We start from the raw sequence: 17,269 nt of genomic DNA, 5'->3' as shown, positions 1-17,269 counted from the left end.
AATATTTGAAATGTAGATATCTAAAGCTGTCCTAACGTTAGACACACTTCCCTGCTTAGCATGTTAGCATGGGTTCTCCACGTTGAAGCTAAATCTTGTCCAGCATATAAAAGTTTGTGAGTAACGCGGGTGTTTGCTCGCACTACTGCAGGCGTAAAAATAACAGGAAAAACGTATAGTTTCGATGTCATCAGATCCATCGCCATGTAATATGTCTGAAAAGACTTAATGGCTCTATTTGTGGTCTCCGTCGAAGGCTTGTTATTCCTTTATTAGGCTTCCGTTTAGCTCCTACATTTGTCTAAATAACTGAGGGTATCCCACTGCATTGCCTTATGTCTCCTTTTTGTTTGCTAGTGACTACTACTAACATAAATTCAATGCTTGAATTTGAATCAATGAATGAAAAACTTGAATTCAGGCAACCCTTGAACGGAAAGCTCATGAATGGCTCTGAATAAATAATTCTTCATTATACGGGTATTTACTAGTATTGAAGGGGACTCTTCCTCCCATCTATGCTTTTGTTGTGGACGCGTAATATGAAGGAACAATTGCAGTCGCCCCAAATAAGCAATGCAAATGCTATGGTCACAATTACCATAAAATAGTGGCGTTGTCCAACCGCGCAACGTCGAACAGAGGATGTCTTCTCATTAAAAGCTTCTGCTGCTGTCCGTCATTTCTTCTCCTTTTTCGTAATCTGTTATGTCTGGATTCGACAAATAAGCTTTGTGATGGGGTAACATGCAATCCCTTTTGCGCGGGCTTTTTTTGTTTTCTGGAAAGTTCGTTAGCCTTACCCCAGTAAAGGAGAACTTGAACTTATTTAAGCTGTTCATAACAATAACGTTATATGCATCCCTAAGATCGATGCATTTGGGAAATTATATGACAGCTTAGATGATCGGAATATGCATCCCTGGGTGTCAATATTTGGAGGCTCCTATTGGCATACTGCTATACAAGCCAAAGTTGCACATCATTTTCACCAGAATAATTAACATAAGAGGCATCATCTAGTGTAGTGATTCCAATTAAATACTTCTTTTTAGCTTCTGCTTGTCATTTTAAACGATGCATATCTCTCGAAGCGAGTTCCAAGCCGCTTTGGAGCAAGTTGTCCAAATTGCTCTTGATCGCAATGACAATGTGCATGATCTACCTGTTGTTCAGCTGAATCACAATCACGAAGAGGAGGAAGCACTCTTGATATCAACCCGCCTTCCAGAATGGGGCCAGCCTCTTGACAAAACACTCTCTCAAATGCTTGAAAACGTGTTGAATAATGCTCCAAATATGAATGGGCCAAGGTGAACATTTGCATAGATATGACAAGTTTTGCTTCACTTGATTGACTATATAACTTTTCTAGGTATTTTGGCTTGATCATGGGAGGAACAACTCCAGCGGCTATTGTTGGTGACTTTTTGACAACATTATATGATTTGAATATAATTTTACATCAACCAAAGGAATCAAATGCCTTCACAATCGAACAGTTGGCACTTGATATGGTCCTAGACCTCGGCCATATCCCAAGAGATGCATTTCCAGGAAAAGTTCTAACTACAGGAGCAACAGCAAGCAATCTCACTGGCATTTTAATTGGCAGACAGTGGGTTGCAAAGAAACGATTCAATATCAACGTCGCAGAAGATGGTTTCTGTGGCAAAACTATCAAAATCATCGGTGGTCGCGCTCATTCAAGTGTTGTCAAATCAGTTGGAGTGGCCGGAATAGGACGTAGTAACTATATCGACGTCTCTTTGGACAATCGAGGCTGCAATTGGGACTTGAAAAGACTAGAGAAAATTCTCAAAGAACAAAAAGATGGTGATTCCGAAGCCTCTATTGTTTCTGTTGGGTGTGGTGAGGTACAAATGCTTTGATTTTTTGCGGTAGCTACCATGACCAATTTACTCGGATACAAATTGATTCAGGTTAACACTGGTGGATTCACGGCCGATATAGACAAGATTCGAGCGCTATGTACCAAGTATGATGCTTGGTTGCATATTGATGCAACGTATGGTATGTATGCTCGAGCTATGCCTTCGTATGCCTCATCTGCTGCGCATATTGAATTGGCAGATAGTATGACTTCTGATGCTCACAAGGTATGTAACTGCTTGCCATTGTTCGCTTGTTTTAACTGATGATTAACACATAACGTCAGTGGTTAAACGTGCCTTATGACTGTGGATTGTTTTACACCAAGCACATCGATATGTGCTTAGAAGTTTTTGGAGGAGTCAAGGCAGCATACCTTGAATCCGCCAAGACCATCGTTCCTCAACCTATGGACGTTGGTATCGAATACTCTCGTCGATTTAGAGCTCTACCATTGTACATGTCGCTGCTGACCTATGGAGCCAAGGGGTACCAAGAATTATTCGAGAATAATTGCAAGTTTGCGGTAAGCTTAGGTGAATGGATAGATTTACATCCGGACTTGGAGCTCCTTACCCCAGTTTACCTCCACACATTCTTATTCCGCGTCTCGGCCAAACAATGGGCGCATCCTGGAGGAAACGACGAATTCATCGACGCTATCAAGAAGACAGAAAAAACGTACGTCAGTTCGACGGTATGGAACGGGAAACCTGCTATTAGAGGGACCGTGAACAACTGGCGAACCAGACTGGATCGAGATTTATCGATAGTACAACAAGTATTAGAAGAGACTCTAAGGTCTCGAATGCCAGTAATGAATGAGTGAATTGGTGAATGGTCATGCGAAATAGCATTTTTCTCATTTATCATCTTTTTTTATTTTTTTGGTATAATTCTTTGTCTTCATTTAACACGTATGATACAGCTGATCTTAACATCTTTAAGTACAACAATAAATCACAAGATATGCGTTACATGAGCTTCAGGATATGCTCATAGTCAAAAAATTAGATACAGAAGACTGTAAAGCAGAAAGATTATCGAGGTCAAATTTGCCATTTTCGAGAAGAACTGGCTGTATTACTATCCCCATTATGATTCATCTTTTGCTATCTAGCGATTTAAAGTGCTCACTTTTTGATTGTTGTTGTTTAAGCAATTGAAGAAGTAATCGTTAATGATATAACCTTGTAAGCGAGCTTGAAGAGAACTGATATTTTGGATCCTTGGCCAGAGATATCGTGAACCCATACGAGGTTTATGTTGAGGAATACTGTAAGAATGGAAGAAGATATTTTCGACGAAATCTTATGAGACTTTATCAGGATGAAGCATAACCGTACGCCTTTTGTTAAGAGTTTCTCACAGATGTAAGAGCCAAAATGTGTCATTGTGTTAGGAGCTTTGATTTCCACCCATTCATACTTGCCAGTCATGTGACGATTCTAGAAACTCGAATAGGAAAAAAAAATCAAGTCACAATGGAGAGACTTTTTTTTTTTCAGTAACAAGCAAGTTTTGTGGAATCTCGAAAACCGAGCTGATCACCATTTGCAATGTCTGTGTACGAGAATAAATCTACACAGAGAAAAGGAAATAATAAGAAGAAGGCTCAAGCTCATCAGAACTCAACTGCATGGAAGCCTAACAAGAACTCGAAGAAAACGAGAATTATCAACGCTCTCCCAGTTTATGGACTTTGCGATAGATGCACCGAAGTCATTCTGTGGCGAAAGAAGTACAAGAAGTATAAGCCATTGACAGCACCAAAGAAGTGGTATGTATTATTCATTGTTGTTTTGTGCCGAATCACCATTGAATTGGATACTAATCTTGTTTTGCTCTCCAGTACCAGCTGTCAGCAAAAGTCAATCAAAGAAGCTTACCACGTTTTGTGCGATGACTGTGCCTGCAAGAGAAAGGTTTGCGCCAAGTGTTTAGAGAGTAAAGAGATTGTTACAAGGTTGGTAAAGATTTTATGTGAGTTGACATACCGCCGTACTTTCATGGTTCTAACAGTGATTCAATGCTTAGCAAATCGGATATCAAAACGGACAAGGATCTACAGAGAGAAGGACAGGAACTTGAGCGGTTATTGAACAGAATGACCCTTAGACAACGTAGATCATACCTTCGGAAATTGGAGCGTGGCGATGATTTGTCACATATCAAAGCTGAAGACTTCGACAACGATGACTTCGATTTGGGTAGCGATTTTGATGACTTCAGTGATGATGATGAAGACGATGAAGAAGAAGATGATGATGAAGAAGAAGAAGACGAAATCAAGAAATGAACAAGTACATGCGATAGCACATCCATTCACCAACTTTACTTTAGAGTTGTCGGAACAAAGGGAGCCTATGGATGCAGACTTACCACCCCACAACTTCTTTCACCATCTTTTTGCAATGCCATCATTATACTCTTTCCCATCTGTCTTCACATTTGTACAGTAGCATTTCCACGATGTAAGGATACCTGGCATTGGCCCGGCCGCTAATTTTGGGTTTATTTAGAATCATTCAAATTTTATAGTATTCCTCCGTTACTGACTCCTTGGTAACACCTTTTGATTACTTCTCCTTATGTGTTCAATAATGAAAAATGGAAAACCACAATGCTTTGTGTTCAGATGCGGGAAATTTTTGGTTACATTAAATAGTCAACAGGTCTCTATAACTATAAACTAAAGACTATGTCAAGGTCTCGATAAACCTTTTTGTAGGTCAAGTCGAGCAATATGATTTACGTTGAAGTTGAGTTTGTTGCAGTTGACAAGGAGTCACCGTCATTTGCTGGGTAGTAATAAATTGAAATAGCAATGATAATATACACGCAGAAAAGCATTAAGCCTTCAAGCCAGTTACTCTTTCCGTCCTGCATTAGGGGATGTGTTAATACGGGTATGACTATATACATAACAATAAACGAAGACATACCATGATGAGATAGTTGACCATCAAGACAGCGATGACCATAACAGCGGTTTCAAAGAGATTGAAGTACAAGCTCATGGGCTGATTGATGATCCATCCTATAATGACCATAAGTGGGGTAACGAGAAGTGCAATCTGCATGGAAGAACCAACCGCGACACCGAGGGCTAGATCCATCTGTATAAATATGGTTAAAATATATGTTCGAGACGCTCCGTTCAAAGTCGAAATAACGGGTTTACCTTATTCTTTATGGCAACAGTGACGGCGGTGACATGTTCAGCGGCATTTCCTACTATGGGAAGCAAAACCAAACCAACAAAGGTTTGTGACACACCCCAGGCCTCACAAACAGCACTGATTGCATCAACTAAGAATTCGGCGCAAACGGCAACAAATACAGTGATAACAGTCAACCTGACAAAGAGACAAAAAATATACATCAGTACGCATATATATAAGAATGACTCATCATGAAGGTACTTACAAAACCATGGACATCCACAAGGGCATCAAGGGTGCTTCCTCTTCTTCCTCTTCTTCATTCTGATTGCCAGCAGCTGCTTCCGTATCGGAACGCACGAGACGTGAATTGCTGCGTTCAAATTTACCGGCTTCTTTAGGAGCTTCCAAGAACTGAAACGATAACTCAATAATTGCACAATGTATAAGGGTAAGCATAGTATAGGACTTACGAAAGACTTGTGTGTTTTCAATTGGAAAAACAGAAATCCGGCGTAGATGATCAACAAAATGATGGAGGTAGCTCTGGAAATGCTTAAAATTTCTTTTGTAACATCGGCTTTGTTTTCGTTACTGAGACCATAGGCAGAGCCATAGAAGGCAGCAGGAAGTAAAAGTGAGCTGGTAGCAATGAAGAGCAAAGATGCAGAGGTTTGAGCGGCTGTGACGTTAAAGCTTTGCTCCTTGAACTTGAGGCCGCCGAAAAAGAAGCACATTCCCAACACAAGAAGTAAGTTGGATAAGATAGATCCCAGCATAGACGCCTGTACAACGGTAACCAAGCCTTGCACAAGGGCGATGATTGACACAATCAATTCAACGGCACTAGTTAATTGCATGTGAATAAGCTTTTCGATTGCATGGAGTTTCAATAAAAGAATATAGTTGAACTTACTTTCCAAAAGTTGCGTTTAACAGACCGCCAAGAACCTGTAATTCAAAAAAAAGAGAAATTAAAATTAAATCAGGGTTGATTAGTGGGTGGCTACCATTTATTATGGTACGCGCATTAATGAAGACATTACCTCTCCAACTCGCAGAGACAAGTCTTCGGTTGCAAAGCCTAATAGTTTTGCCAAAGGGATAATAGCTATAAAGTTGAAGATAAATGGGATAGTGGCTGGCCAGCTAGTCATGAAATGCGATGCAATGCCGACAGGTATGAAAACCAAGAGGACATTGAGCCAACTAGATCTGACAATGGCATTAAAGCCTTGTCTGGCAGTGGGTTCTATCCATCGCTTTTTCTTCTCTTCTTCGGGTGCTGCTTCGATCTCGTCTGGGCTGCGGACAACATTGTTGACTGAAGATGAGTCGCCATTGGTCTGATCTCGCTTCCATGAAAGTGTTCTGGCTGTCAACTTTTGGTCAGACGAAGTTGGTTGTTCTTGCATCATAATATGTTCTTGAGATGCGTCTTTTGCTCTGTAGAATGATTCGCTAGTAAATGAACTGTTTGTCTTAACAGACATTGGTGGAAAGAAGAGGGATAATAAAATTTATAGGCGATGTACGATCTGAGCTTGCTTTTGTCGTAGTAATGGTCGTACCAATTTTGGGTAAAGTAAGAGATTGCCAATAGGACGATGAAATATCTTCCTTGTTGTTTTTCGGTTGCTCGCCAAAGGAAGAGGGGTTTATATGTGTGTCAACTTACTTAATGAGTAGGGTGAAAAGATGCGTAAAATTTGAGTCTATGCAAAAAAGCAGAAAATGCCAAGTGAGGCTGATCTGTCTTGACTTCTTTATATGAGACTGGAGTGGGTTGTAGAACGGCCAGAATAATCTTTTTACGGAATGACACGCCACACAGTTTCCTTTTTTGTGCCAAGTTTCCCCTAATTTAGAAGAGCGTAATTGTTGGTACCAATTTTGATTGGGGATATATCCCTTGTGATCGTCTAAGTTGTTGACGACATTGAGGTATTTGCCAAGGGCCAGTTGGCTTTGCTACAGGAGAAGATACTGCTTCGGAAAGTCTTTCTTGGGTCTGCAGGAGGAATGGTTAGAAGGCGCCACCATCATTGTTTGACTACGTAGTTGCTACTTCATCTGTGGAACTTACGCTGTTGCGAAGAACGTGCTTTCAAATGCTCCGCTCATCATAATAATGATCTTGGCGGGATCTGGGTCCGATACCGCTGCAGCTTTAGCCTGCTTGCTTCAGTCGGACACCTACCAAGTCATAACGTTATTCTTTACGTCTTCTTTTGCCCGGAATGATGTCCGGCAATGATTTCAAAAACGCTCACTTTAAATTTAATGAAGAAGTTGGCGTAGGACAACATGTGGCTGTAATTTATGCTCTTCAATTCGGCCAATAAATTTCAAACGCAGTAAAAGAGAAGATCCAGAGGTCGAAGTAGTTTGCCAAGGACAATAACAGGATGGGATGCTGCCGATATGAGGTTTTCTTCCTTCAAATTTTTATATCTTCACTCTGTCTATTTTTTAGCCCTCTGCGCTGTTCCCCATAAGATAATCTGATGAATGCCCCCACATGAGTACCACAAGTACATTTTCCACAGTTGGAGGACGAGGCTGATTGTGGAACTAGAGGATTTATACGACACCACAGCTTCCAATTCCTTCGGTGTCAGAAGATACCGATTTGAAGAAGGTCAAGCTTTTTTGGTAGACAGATGTAATTTCAAAGCTGGCGCAACAATTCCGTCTATGCTTTGAGCAGGCAATGTACTCGATATTTGAGCTGCCACGTGAGGTACGCTGAGGAAATTCACAAGCGACTGTGGCGTTGTGTGAGGCTCAAACTCGCCTCCGCGCTCCTTGGCTACCTCTCCTTAATAGGAGTGTTAGCTTGATGCAAACTGTGCCTGCGCAACGTGTGTCAGTATGCTTGCTGAGAAGCAAACTACCTTGGTACAGAGCACTGCAGAACTAGGGTACCTTTAGCTGACGTAAGCATCACAAGGTATGGATCACCCATTCTGTATTCTACTGCAGCTTAGTTTGGCGTCTCTTCGATGCTCCAGAACGAGTCCAATGTCAGATTACAGCACAGCTAAAAACGAAGCCATTGATACTGAACTGCCTAATCACGGACTAAGATATTTCAGGTATGAGTAACTGACAGTTTGGCACAATTTCAGCAAGCAATCCCTTTCGCCTTCTTGTTGTGGTGATGGCGGGTACAGCCAGAACACGGTCTTCTCAGCAAAACAAGTGGAAGATATGATAAAGATAGAGGAGATCATAGTATTTATGAAATATAAGTAAAATATATATTTGGATTATGAACAATAAGGCCAATTATGAAGCTGGCAATTGAAACAGTTCAGATAGTTGGCTGGCGACTCTCGGTTTGAACGCCAACTGGCACATCCGAGCTCAACACATGCTGTGGTCCAGGCACTTCATTGAATAAATCAACTGCTTGTTGCACATAGCTGGCACCAGGGGCGTTCCACTTTTCCTCCAAATTGTCAACAATCGAGGCCAATGAGACGCCCGAATTGACAATGATTCGGCATGCGGTCATGATATTTTGGTCTTTACTCTCGACTTTGGGTCTGATTTCCACCTTCACCTTATCAATGTTGTTATCCGTCTTCACGTAAGATCGAACATACTGGAAGAAAGACTGCTCTGGGTCGCTATAGTTGAGCAAATCGATAACCACTTCATTGTGAGTGTGAAACGATGGACGGTCTCCGCCTGAAAATATAGCATTCTCTAAGATGAGATTGGAATGCTGACGGATCCAGTGAAGAATTTCGGCACGGCTACCAATAAAGACCCACTTGTTGGTGTTAGAGGAAGTTGAAACAGTGATTTTGTCCTTAAGCAAAGGAGGAACCACAATGCGGCCATTACCACCGGCTGTATCTCCTTCTATATGCCACCCACGTTTATATGAGTGAGCGGGGTTGCTATCAATAGGCTCGTGTAGCAGGAAAACTTACCTATTTCATACCCGTAGACAAGACTCATAATTCACAATGGGAAAATATAAAGCGTAATGAAAGAGTTCAAAACTGAACAAGCTTTATGTTGCGTGCACACGGTGCTTTTTTCTGGCGCAAGTCACAAGTCTTGGGAAAATGCACTTTTTCTGTGCGATGTGTCGCAAACAGAGAACCCCTACTCTGCCAGTCTAGATGCTTTCGAAAGCTAAGTTGACTCGACCTTCCTGTATGCAATTAGATCTCTCAAATCGCTTAATCCATTCATCATATCAGGCACAGCAGATATGACCTTCCGGACATTCTTAAGAACTTTGGTTTCAAAAGCAGCGGCTGTTGGAATATCATAATTTAATGCGAAAGCTGTCGTTTCATTATCCATCGGTATACGCTTCACATGTATATCAGATAATTCTTGTCATATACGCTGTGAAAATTTATGCCTAAAAAATGACATGCCTGTAAAGCGATCATTTAATGCGTGTGGTGTCATGAATATTGCAAAGCTGTCCACCGTACATAACGGGCAACAAATTATAAGGTATCGAGATTTCATGTATCGAGATTTCATTTCATTTACAGCGTTAAAGTGGTCTTTCTGTGCTCAACTAAATAAATAAAGAATACAATCGGTACAATCTCTGCATTTATGATACAAAGTGAAAGGTATGCTGTCAATCATTGTCATTTCACGAAGGATACAGGTGTTATCACAAGAACGACAAGAATTCGTCAGCTCTGAGGTATCGTTGAATGCATTCCCCCACCCTACGGTCTGGATTGATATCGTACATACGGAGGAGGGCTACCTGAGCTTGAGTTATACATAATGCCAATGCTATCCATCCAAGCTCCAGAAGTGGCATACAGCCCAACCAATTGTTGGCCAGCTGGTGCTTCTAATTCAGCGAGTCCTCCTCCTTGACCTCCGAACCAAGGGCTTGCTCGTCCGGTGTTTGTAAGGATTTGTAGCCCGTCTACCCAACCGCCGCTTCGAACAATAAACTTGGTCGGATATTCGCCTGGCTTCAAGTTAAATTCGGTGGCACCACCACCTTGCGTACCGAGAACATTACTTGTGCCGTCGCTCCATCGAAAGACCATACCATCGAAAAACCCTCCGTGGTGTACACGTATGCTTACAAGATATCGTTGGGGTGTCGGAAGCAGGATAACGGATGATTTCTGATCACCATTCAGGCCCCTATGGCCGAGTGGCATACTCTTGAAAACAACTCCTGGAACACCTGGTAAGGTTATAATGTGGTTCCTTACGAATTCGTCGACGTTGTCTACATCCGATGATTGAGAGTTGCAGGAAGTTGCCTCCAACCTGAGTCTCTCGTGTGGGCCGCAATTTGCCTTCTTTTTCATCTGATCTATGTCTACGATGTAGGATGTAGGCTGATCATGAGGTTCTGGCCATTCAAGATGCGTTCGATAGGACCCATTGACTATGAGTTCCAGCATAGATAATCCAGCTGGAGCGGAAATGGTTACTTTATTGCTTGCAAGCGGTGCAAAGGTGGGTCCAACATCGCTTTTTGGCGCCCAATAGCCGTCTTCTGGTATACGGAAAGCCCGGTGGAAGCGAAGACGCAGCATATCAACCCGGTGCCAGTGTGAGCCATTTTCTTGGTGAGGAGGTATGGGAGCTAAGCCAGGCTCTTTTACCATGAATGTCCGATTCCAGTTGTTGTATCCACGGCTCATGATGCCGCTTGCCGTATGCGTAAGAGTATGAGCATGGCCCACTTCGTGCAACATAGCTCCCATACCAATATTGGCCGCTTTCCACCATTCTCCGGACTCATTGGCATCATTGGCCACATATCGGGTGTCGGTTTTGGTAGTGTTCATGAATGCTGGAACGATATCTTCGATGTTGCGCGGCCACGCATGTGTTAGGTGGGATCCAAATATACCTAACGACAAATCACCAGTTCCACCGCCTAATGCTGCATGAGCCCTAGTTACGTTGGTTTTCACGTCCCAATGAGAGTCCAACATCAGTCCAGCAACAGTACATTGCTTGTCGAACGGAGCTCCGTAGTCTCTAAGCCCTTCTATGAAAAGAGAAAATAAATCTTGGAAGTCATCCTCCCGGTCAGGGCTTTGCTGTGCACGTCGTAAATCTCTCCACTCCTTGAGGGTTCTTCGCGACCTTATGACGTGGACATAAGCTGTTTGACGCAATGTTCCTTTGTCCTGGGCTGAAATGGTATCTGGGATGAACCTTTCGTCAAGTCGGAGTGCGCGACGACCCATTCCATTACGATAAAATTGCTCAGACATAAAGGCTTGCCACATGTATGCACACATACGGAACTTTTCGATAGCTACGTCCAAACAGTTTTCTTGCCGCTTCTCTGGTGGTACATCAAATGTTGCAGGAGAATCAGATGCCAGCATGATAACTAGATACAAAGGACCGTTTTGTGTAAGAGGAACATATGTTACATGAAAGTGAGTTGTATGTTGCTGTCCATTCGGTTCATTCATAATGAATGATATTGTATTTGGTCCAGGCACCAGGTGCACCAGAGCTTTAAAGTGTGAATCCACACACGGCCAGTGAATGGCTGGGAATCCATGGGTGACGACGGTTACCGTTGTTTCGAATTTCCTATCAGTTGGACCAGCTCTTCCATTTATAAGCAGGATCCGTTGATAAACAGTTTCTTTATCCGCGACGTTTGTTATTTGAGGTGCCCGTGGATCGCTTTGTTCTTTATTCGCTTGGATGGGAATGTCCGACTGCCGATGACCATGGGGTTCAGAATCACTCTGTACTTGCTGAGGAGTCAGGGTCGGTACAGCTGGCTGAGGCTGTCTTGAGTTGGAGGGAGGCAATTGACCAACCGAATCGCTAACGTAGGTCATTGTAAAGATGAAAAAGGCAAATAACGTACGCAGCAGCTCAGTCGGGTATTCATTTTATAGAAGTTCAATCAGGCGTGTCCCATCGCCACAATTGCCACAAATGGTGGTCATTTAAAAGATAATGTCGTTTCAGCCTCAGGTCTTGCCCCTGGAACCATATCCACAGGTATTAAAATAGGAGTCTACTGCCTTATGAGCACCTATTTGAAAATTTATACCGGGATTCTTCTAGCCATCGTAGCAAATCATACTATCAGCTATATGGTTGAGCCATACAACATAGTGGTTCTTCTAAACACCACCACGATTGAGGGACTAACTAAAGCAAAATTGACGGGGATTGAGATGGCAAGGCAACAGGCTTTCCTTTGGTATTGCCTGTGACTAGCCCACTGCAGAGTCTTCGCTACTCTTAAACTAGCAATATAGTGTATATACAATCGTTTATTTGCTTCTAAATATCTACCATCTCAAGAAATGGGTTGGGCACTTCACGGGAAACATTATTGTCAGTAACCATCAAACAAACCTCAGGGTACATCTAGAGGACATTAAGACTTACTTCATAACCTTCTATATATCCGATTCAAACACATACAAAATAATTGGTCAGATTGATTAACTTTTCGGCTATGTATCCGCATTTGACTTACCAGGATTCTTTTCCAAGTAAAGTTGGTGGTATTCTTCAGCATCCCAGAATTGAACAGCAGGCACAATCAATGTGACAATTTTTTGTTCTTGGTAGTGAGCATTCTGGACCGCCTCAGTTACTTTCTCAGCGATCTCCTTTTGCTCTTCCGAGTGATAAAATATGACGGATCGATCTAATATGCATTCTCAGTAACTTGATCTATCGTCCATTCCTTATCACTTTCGACTACTTACACTGGGAGCCAACATCAGGGCCCTGGTAGTTCAAAGTCGTAGGGTCGTGCATCTTATAAAAGAATTCTACCAGTTCAGCGTAGCCAACTTTGGATGGGTCGAAGATAATTTCGATAGATTCAGCATGGCCAGTGATGTCTTTCTTAACCTCAGGGTATAATGGCTTTTCTGTTGCTCCTCCAGAATAACCAACTTTGGTTTGTATACCAAGCTGACGGTAGTGCTTGTTAAAGCAATGCTCAACACCCCTATGTACATTAGTCGGTAAGTTGTATCTCTATCATTGACCAACAAAATCAAATTCGTACCAAAAGCAACCTGCTGCGAATGTAGCCTTTTCCATTATTAAGTAAGCAGTCGAGAACAAGACGATCGTCCAAAAAAATAGACAAAGACCGCTTATATGCAAATTTTTGAAAAGTGTGAGTAAATAAATCGAACACAGCGCCAATGGGAAGACAAAATACGGTCAATTGCGCGATCGTAATTATTGAACTCAGGCACCACGTTCTACAGCATGTCGTGCTGCAAGCATCGGTAGTTGCTTTTGCTTAGCAGTTGATACTGTTTATTTCACTTGTATCGTCTAATGATTTGAATTATGTTACAAGATGTCAGAAGAAAAGCTACTAGAGCTTGTCTGACTCGTTAGCCCATATTATGTCTAGACTCTTAAGAATAGCTGGTTCCGGCATCGCCATAACCATTGACTTGATGCGGTCTTCCATTTCTTCTTTTGTCAGTTTACCCTCTGCGGTTTTTTTGAAGTCCCTCATCAACATATCAACAGCAGGGCCGACAGCTGATTCAGCGTGGGCAAGAGTACTGATGATTTCAAATAACCGGTCATCCTTTTTCAGCTGTATTTTGGAAAAAAGCAGGCGTTCTGAGGGCAGACCAACTGGGGAAGTCCTTGCCCAATCCGCGATAACATCGTCAAGCGTTCTAGGCTAAAACCAAAATTTACTTTGAGTATGCGAACAAAATGTATACTCCAGTATTTTCACTCCAGTATTTTCATGAAAAGTACTTACCGCGTCAGCATCTAAAACTTTTATGATCTCCTTATAGCGCGAGGTTTCGCCACTCCATTTCTGTATGTTTGGCTCTGTATCCTTTGGCATTGTAATTGGATTTTTCATGTTCACGTAACAATCAAACTCTTTAACCGCTGCCAGTTGTCCTCCAGAAGGATCTTCTTCACATTCAACAAAGTTGGCGTTTTCCAGTTTCTGGAGCTAATTACGTGTGAAGCAAATGAAACATTGTTAGTGACCAATTCGCGCTGCTTTATCACCCGCCAATTTCGATTCGACAAGCACCTTGAACTCTCCATCTACTCGAAAGTGAAAGTGTCCAGTTTTTTGAGAAAGTTCGATGCTTTCAATATTGGAGGCATCTATCACAATCCTCTGCTGTCCGTCTTTGACCGTTAGCGCGATGGAATCTGGTTTGGAAGCATCGTTGCTGCTATCTTTCAAGTAAAATCGCAAGCGATCTTCTCCTTCGTTCTGCTCTCCGCTTTCTATAGAAAGAGGTTTTCCGTGACGATGTAGTAATAATAATAATAATGATAACTGTCAGTTGTTTGTATATTTGAGTCGGTTAATAGTGCAGACGGACGGTCTCAAAGTGGCGAATTTTGGGAGACGCATTGCACTAGTTTGGAAAATAGTATCGAAAATAGAAGACAGTACTACTTACCAGCAATATAGTCGCCTATAACAAGTTTTTCCAACCGAAATTCGAACAAATCTGTTCTAATGGGTCTCGACGAAGGCATAGGTCGACCACGTTTGTAAGTACGTGGAGGTGGTGGGTAATCGCCGCGACGAGGATATGGACGGTAACCATCCCAATCTCTCGAGGGAGCACCATAGCCGAACGCAGGCGGTGGAGGAGCAAAAGGTGGTGGTGGGCCTCTTCGTTTCATAAGTATTGAATGCTGGTCTGGTATGCAATGCCTTAGTGAGCCATCAAAAGGCTCTGGTTAAAAGAAGCAGTCATGGTGACGCTGACGTTCGATCAACCAGTCTCCAACTCGTACTTATCATTTCGACTGGTTTGTAAAAGCTGTCGAGAAAATGCCACGACTCAGTCGGCATTATATTTCCTGCATAAACCTTTACTCACCCATAATGACAATTTAGCTCCATAAAGATATGGTCGTGTCAATTGCAATTGACCAAATTGGCCAAAAATACAAGGCAAGGCTGAAGGAAATTTGATGTCATTGGTAAATAAAAATAAATGTAAAACATATATGTTTAACATAACGATCTCTTGATTTCAGGAGAACGTTTTTCTACTCACATTTGCCATAATGCTATCTTTGTGGTGAGCGCTATGTGAGGTACGACCATTGTGCCACATATCACATTGTATCTCCAAAGGTGTAATGTCGGAAGACGAAACCTTATTGCAACTTGATCACTAGCTTGAATACAACTGATTGCTGAAACTACGGCCGAGATCAAGCAAGGTTGAGTTGATCTGTTGTTGGCAGGTTAAAAGACCAACCCGTTCAGCTTATGAGATGACCTATAAATAAAACTTCTTTGTCAATCTGAAGCTGTGTTTTGCATGAATATGTTTTGGAAAAACTGGAAGAGCTGGCAATACAAGCTAGTAGGCTGTACAAATGTCATTACAGACAGGTTCTGGATACCTATGCAAAACTGTATGTTACAACGCAGCATTGAATTTTCAACAGCTTTAGACCAAGCTTTGTTTACCCGAAAGCATGGTGATTGTGATTGTTTCTTTGCAATTGCCTCATTTGAAAAGGCCCGATTTTGGGAAACTCTGCGTGGAATAAAGCCACAGGGTTGTGCAAAAAAAAAGTCTTGGACTCCGTTCTCGTGGTTTGATCAGTGGTCATCTCTCTTCTCATTCATTTCAAGATGGGTTGGCAATTTCTGACGCTGGTTGGGCTGCGATCGCTCGTTTTCTTGGTAACTAGTGGTGCCCTTGGATGCCATATTGGTACAAATTACTGCTTTTCGCCACTTGTTCAGGGAACACTGCGCAAAAACTAATACTATTTCGTTTTAGCCAACATTATCCTTTTTACCACTTATGCCAAGAGTATCTCTTTGCCTGCTTGGTCGACGCACTTGGAAGTATGTGAATCGAAGTTATGGGCAAATTATTAGATGAGACTGTCTAACTCCTGCTAATTTCGTTTTCGGTCAATCAGTACATTTTCTATCTGATCGCTCTAGGTTTATCATTCATTTGCTCGCTAGCGCTACTCATAACATTCGCATTCAGCTTAAACTCACTTCGCGCCGATAAATACGTTAGTATCGTCAACACGATTGTCATAGCAGGATTTTTGATTTACAATACCATCAAAATGGGAAGCGACTACGAACCTTGGGTGAATAACACCCTCGCTTTCAAAAAGACGCCAAACCCAGGCTTCATGACATATTGTTCGGCCTTTCAAAGCTCTGATGTTCCCATGGGCTCTAATCTATTTCTACGCTGCTGTAAGTTTTGTTTCAATAAGTTGACTGATGGAAAGAAACGAAGTGCTGATATCTGCCATCATTAAAAGGGTTGATCAATGGATTATGGCTTGGAATGATTGTATCATGTGTAGCATGGGTCGCTCTCGGAATCTTTGCGTGGACACAGCACAAATCAGAAGTATTTGACAACGACGACGATTACCACTATAAATCAGATGTACCACTTGTTCCTGTGCAGTCACCCTCTATCTCGTACAGCAACGCTCAAGCATACAGTCGTGATGACCCCTATGACCGTGGTTTGACAACTTCTCCTGCTGCAAAAGCCGCTGCAACATATGGATACAATAACAATAAATCATACGACAACTACAACCAATCTGCAGCACCAAAGTATTCAGATTACAACGCTGCGAAGCCATCTACCCCAGCTCAAGGCTACGGTTATGTTGAAAACTACGTGCCGTACCGTCGTCAGGATGATGTTTCACCTGGGGCTCAGACTCAATCCTCTAAATTCCAAGACGATGACACTGATGATTACTATGGTACTTCTACACCTGAACTCTCGCCCAAGCGTTATCAGTCTCCGCATACAGCCAATGCCTATGGCGGAAGTTCACCAGGTTATCAGAATGCTTACGGCGGTTATCAGAACTCATCCTATGATTACCGTAACAACAATCGTTACCCAAGGAACAACTCGTATGAATAATTTAGCGTAGCTTGTACTGGAAGGCACTGGCCCTTTATGCCCAAGAGAAAAAAAAATTAACCCCCGTGTGCAACAAGGCGTTTGGTACTTATTGCCAAACATGGCCACTGTAGAACTTTGTACTTTGTAGTATAATTAATACCAAAGCTAAGAATAATAAAGAAGATTTTGATAATCACTATTTTAAACGACGAAGTCTCTATGTAGCATCTGTTCATTCCAAGCAAGCGAATTATTTCGATCCAGCGCCAAGAGTAAGGACATGTTACAAAATCTAAATTTACAGCCACCAGTGTCTCCAGCCGT

At 42.2% G+C, this 17,269-nt stretch overlaps 8 protein-coding genes across 8 annotated transcripts; 3 read left to right on the top strand and 5 right to left on the bottom strand.

The window, feature by feature from the left end:
* Positions 1 to 1,370: 1,370 nt before the first annotated feature.
* K450DRAFT_174193 (uncharacterized protein) lies at positions 1,371 to 2,722 on the top strand (the record flags this gene model as incomplete). The annotated part of the gene is made up of 3 exons (XM_051584193.1): positions 1,371 to 1,877; positions 1,944 to 2,120; positions 2,180 to 2,722. Coding segments are annotated over 3 exons (1,227 nt in total), but the record flags the coding sequence as incomplete, so codon positions are not given.
* Positions 2,723 to 3,407: 685 nt separating this feature from the next.
* On the top strand, positions 3,408 to 4,418 carry K450DRAFT_239291 (uncharacterized protein). Its single transcript, XM_051588742.1, has 3 exons — positions 3,408 to 3,673; positions 3,746 to 3,859; positions 3,931 to 4,418. The coding sequence occupies exons 1-3, from the start codon at positions 3,453 to 3,455 to the stop codon at positions 4,190 to 4,192; spliced, it is 597 nt and encodes a 198-aa protein (XP_051445085.1). The 5' UTR covers positions 3,408 to 3,452; the 3' UTR covers positions 4,193 to 4,418.
* A 13-nt stretch (positions 4,419 to 4,431) lies between these two features.
* On the bottom strand, positions 4,432 to 6,796 carry K450DRAFT_239285 (uncharacterized protein). The gene is made up of 8 exons (XM_051588741.1): positions 6,736 to 6,796; positions 6,104 to 6,503; positions 5,974 to 6,008; positions 5,531 to 5,903; positions 5,323 to 5,471; positions 5,078 to 5,252; positions 4,839 to 5,012; positions 4,432 to 4,776 (listed from the first exon to the last, which is right to left on the bottom strand). The coding sequence occupies exons 2-8, from the start codon at positions 6,473 to 6,475 to the stop codon at positions 4,645 to 4,647; spliced, it is 1,410 nt and encodes a 469-aa protein (XP_051445084.1). The 5' UTR covers positions 6,476 to 6,503; positions 6,736 to 6,796; the 3' UTR covers positions 4,432 to 4,644.
* A 1,485-nt stretch (positions 6,797 to 8,281) lies between these two features.
* On the bottom strand, positions 8,282 to 9,067 carry K450DRAFT_239283 (uncharacterized protein). Its single transcript, XM_051588740.1, has 2 exons — positions 9,002 to 9,067; positions 8,282 to 8,930 (listed from the first exon to the last, which is right to left on the bottom strand). The coding sequence occupies exons 1-2, from the start codon at positions 9,027 to 9,029 to the stop codon at positions 8,374 to 8,376; spliced, it is 585 nt and encodes a 194-aa protein (XP_051445083.1). The 5' UTR covers positions 9,030 to 9,067; the 3' UTR covers positions 8,282 to 8,373.
* Positions 9,068 to 9,695: 628 nt separating this feature from the next.
* Positions 9,696 to 11,903, bottom strand: K450DRAFT_239280 (uncharacterized protein). The gene has a single exon (XM_051588739.1). It carries the CDS (start codon positions 11,882 to 11,884, stop codon positions 9,770 to 9,772), a length of 2,115 nt encoding a protein of 704 aa, XP_051445082.1. The 5' UTR covers positions 11,885 to 11,903; the 3' UTR covers positions 9,696 to 9,769.
* Positions 11,904 to 12,308: 405 nt separating this feature from the next.
* K450DRAFT_239277 (uncharacterized protein) lies at positions 12,309 to 13,186 on the bottom strand. The gene is made up of 5 exons (XM_051588738.1): positions 13,081 to 13,186; positions 12,773 to 13,020; positions 12,538 to 12,711; positions 12,447 to 12,457; positions 12,309 to 12,373 (listed from the first exon to the last, which is right to left on the bottom strand). The coding sequence occupies exons 1-5, from the start codon at positions 13,113 to 13,115 to the stop codon at positions 12,347 to 12,349; spliced, it is 495 nt and encodes a 164-aa protein (XP_051445081.1). The 5' UTR covers positions 13,116 to 13,186; the 3' UTR covers positions 12,309 to 12,346.
* A 121-nt stretch (positions 13,187 to 13,307) lies between these two features.
* On the bottom strand, positions 13,308 to 15,126 carry K450DRAFT_280297 (uncharacterized protein). The gene is made up of 5 exons (XM_051593357.1): positions 15,086 to 15,126; positions 14,477 to 14,985; positions 14,095 to 14,297; positions 13,807 to 14,010; positions 13,308 to 13,722 (listed from the first exon to the last, which is right to left on the bottom strand). Exons 2-5 carry the CDS (start codon positions 14,703 to 14,705, stop codon positions 13,402 to 13,404), a joined length of 957 nt encoding a protein of 318 aa, XP_051445080.1. The 5' UTR covers positions 14,706 to 14,985; positions 15,086 to 15,126; the 3' UTR covers positions 13,308 to 13,401.
* A 417-nt stretch (positions 15,127 to 15,543) lies between these two features.
* Positions 15,544 to 17,158, top strand: K450DRAFT_239263 (uncharacterized protein). The gene is made up of 4 exons (XM_051588737.1): positions 15,544 to 15,757; positions 15,827 to 15,894; positions 15,972 to 16,266; positions 16,335 to 17,158. The coding sequence occupies exons 1-4, from the start codon at positions 15,676 to 15,678 to the stop codon at positions 16,961 to 16,963; spliced, it is 1,074 nt and encodes a 357-aa protein (XP_051445079.1). The 5' UTR covers positions 15,544 to 15,675; the 3' UTR covers positions 16,964 to 17,158.
* The last annotated feature ends 111 nt before the right edge of the window (positions 17,159 to 17,269 follow it).

Source organism: Umbelopsis ramanniana (assembly GCF_025399195.1).
Source record: "Umbelopsis ramanniana AG unplaced genomic scaffold K450scaffold_24, whole genome shotgun sequence".
NCBI lineage: Eukaryota > Fungi > Mucoromycota > Umbelopsidomycetes > Umbelopsidales > Umbelopsidaceae > Umbelopsis > Umbelopsis ramanniana.
Note: the sequence above shows the minus strand (reverse complement) of the source record. Positions and strands in the feature narration are given on the sequence as shown.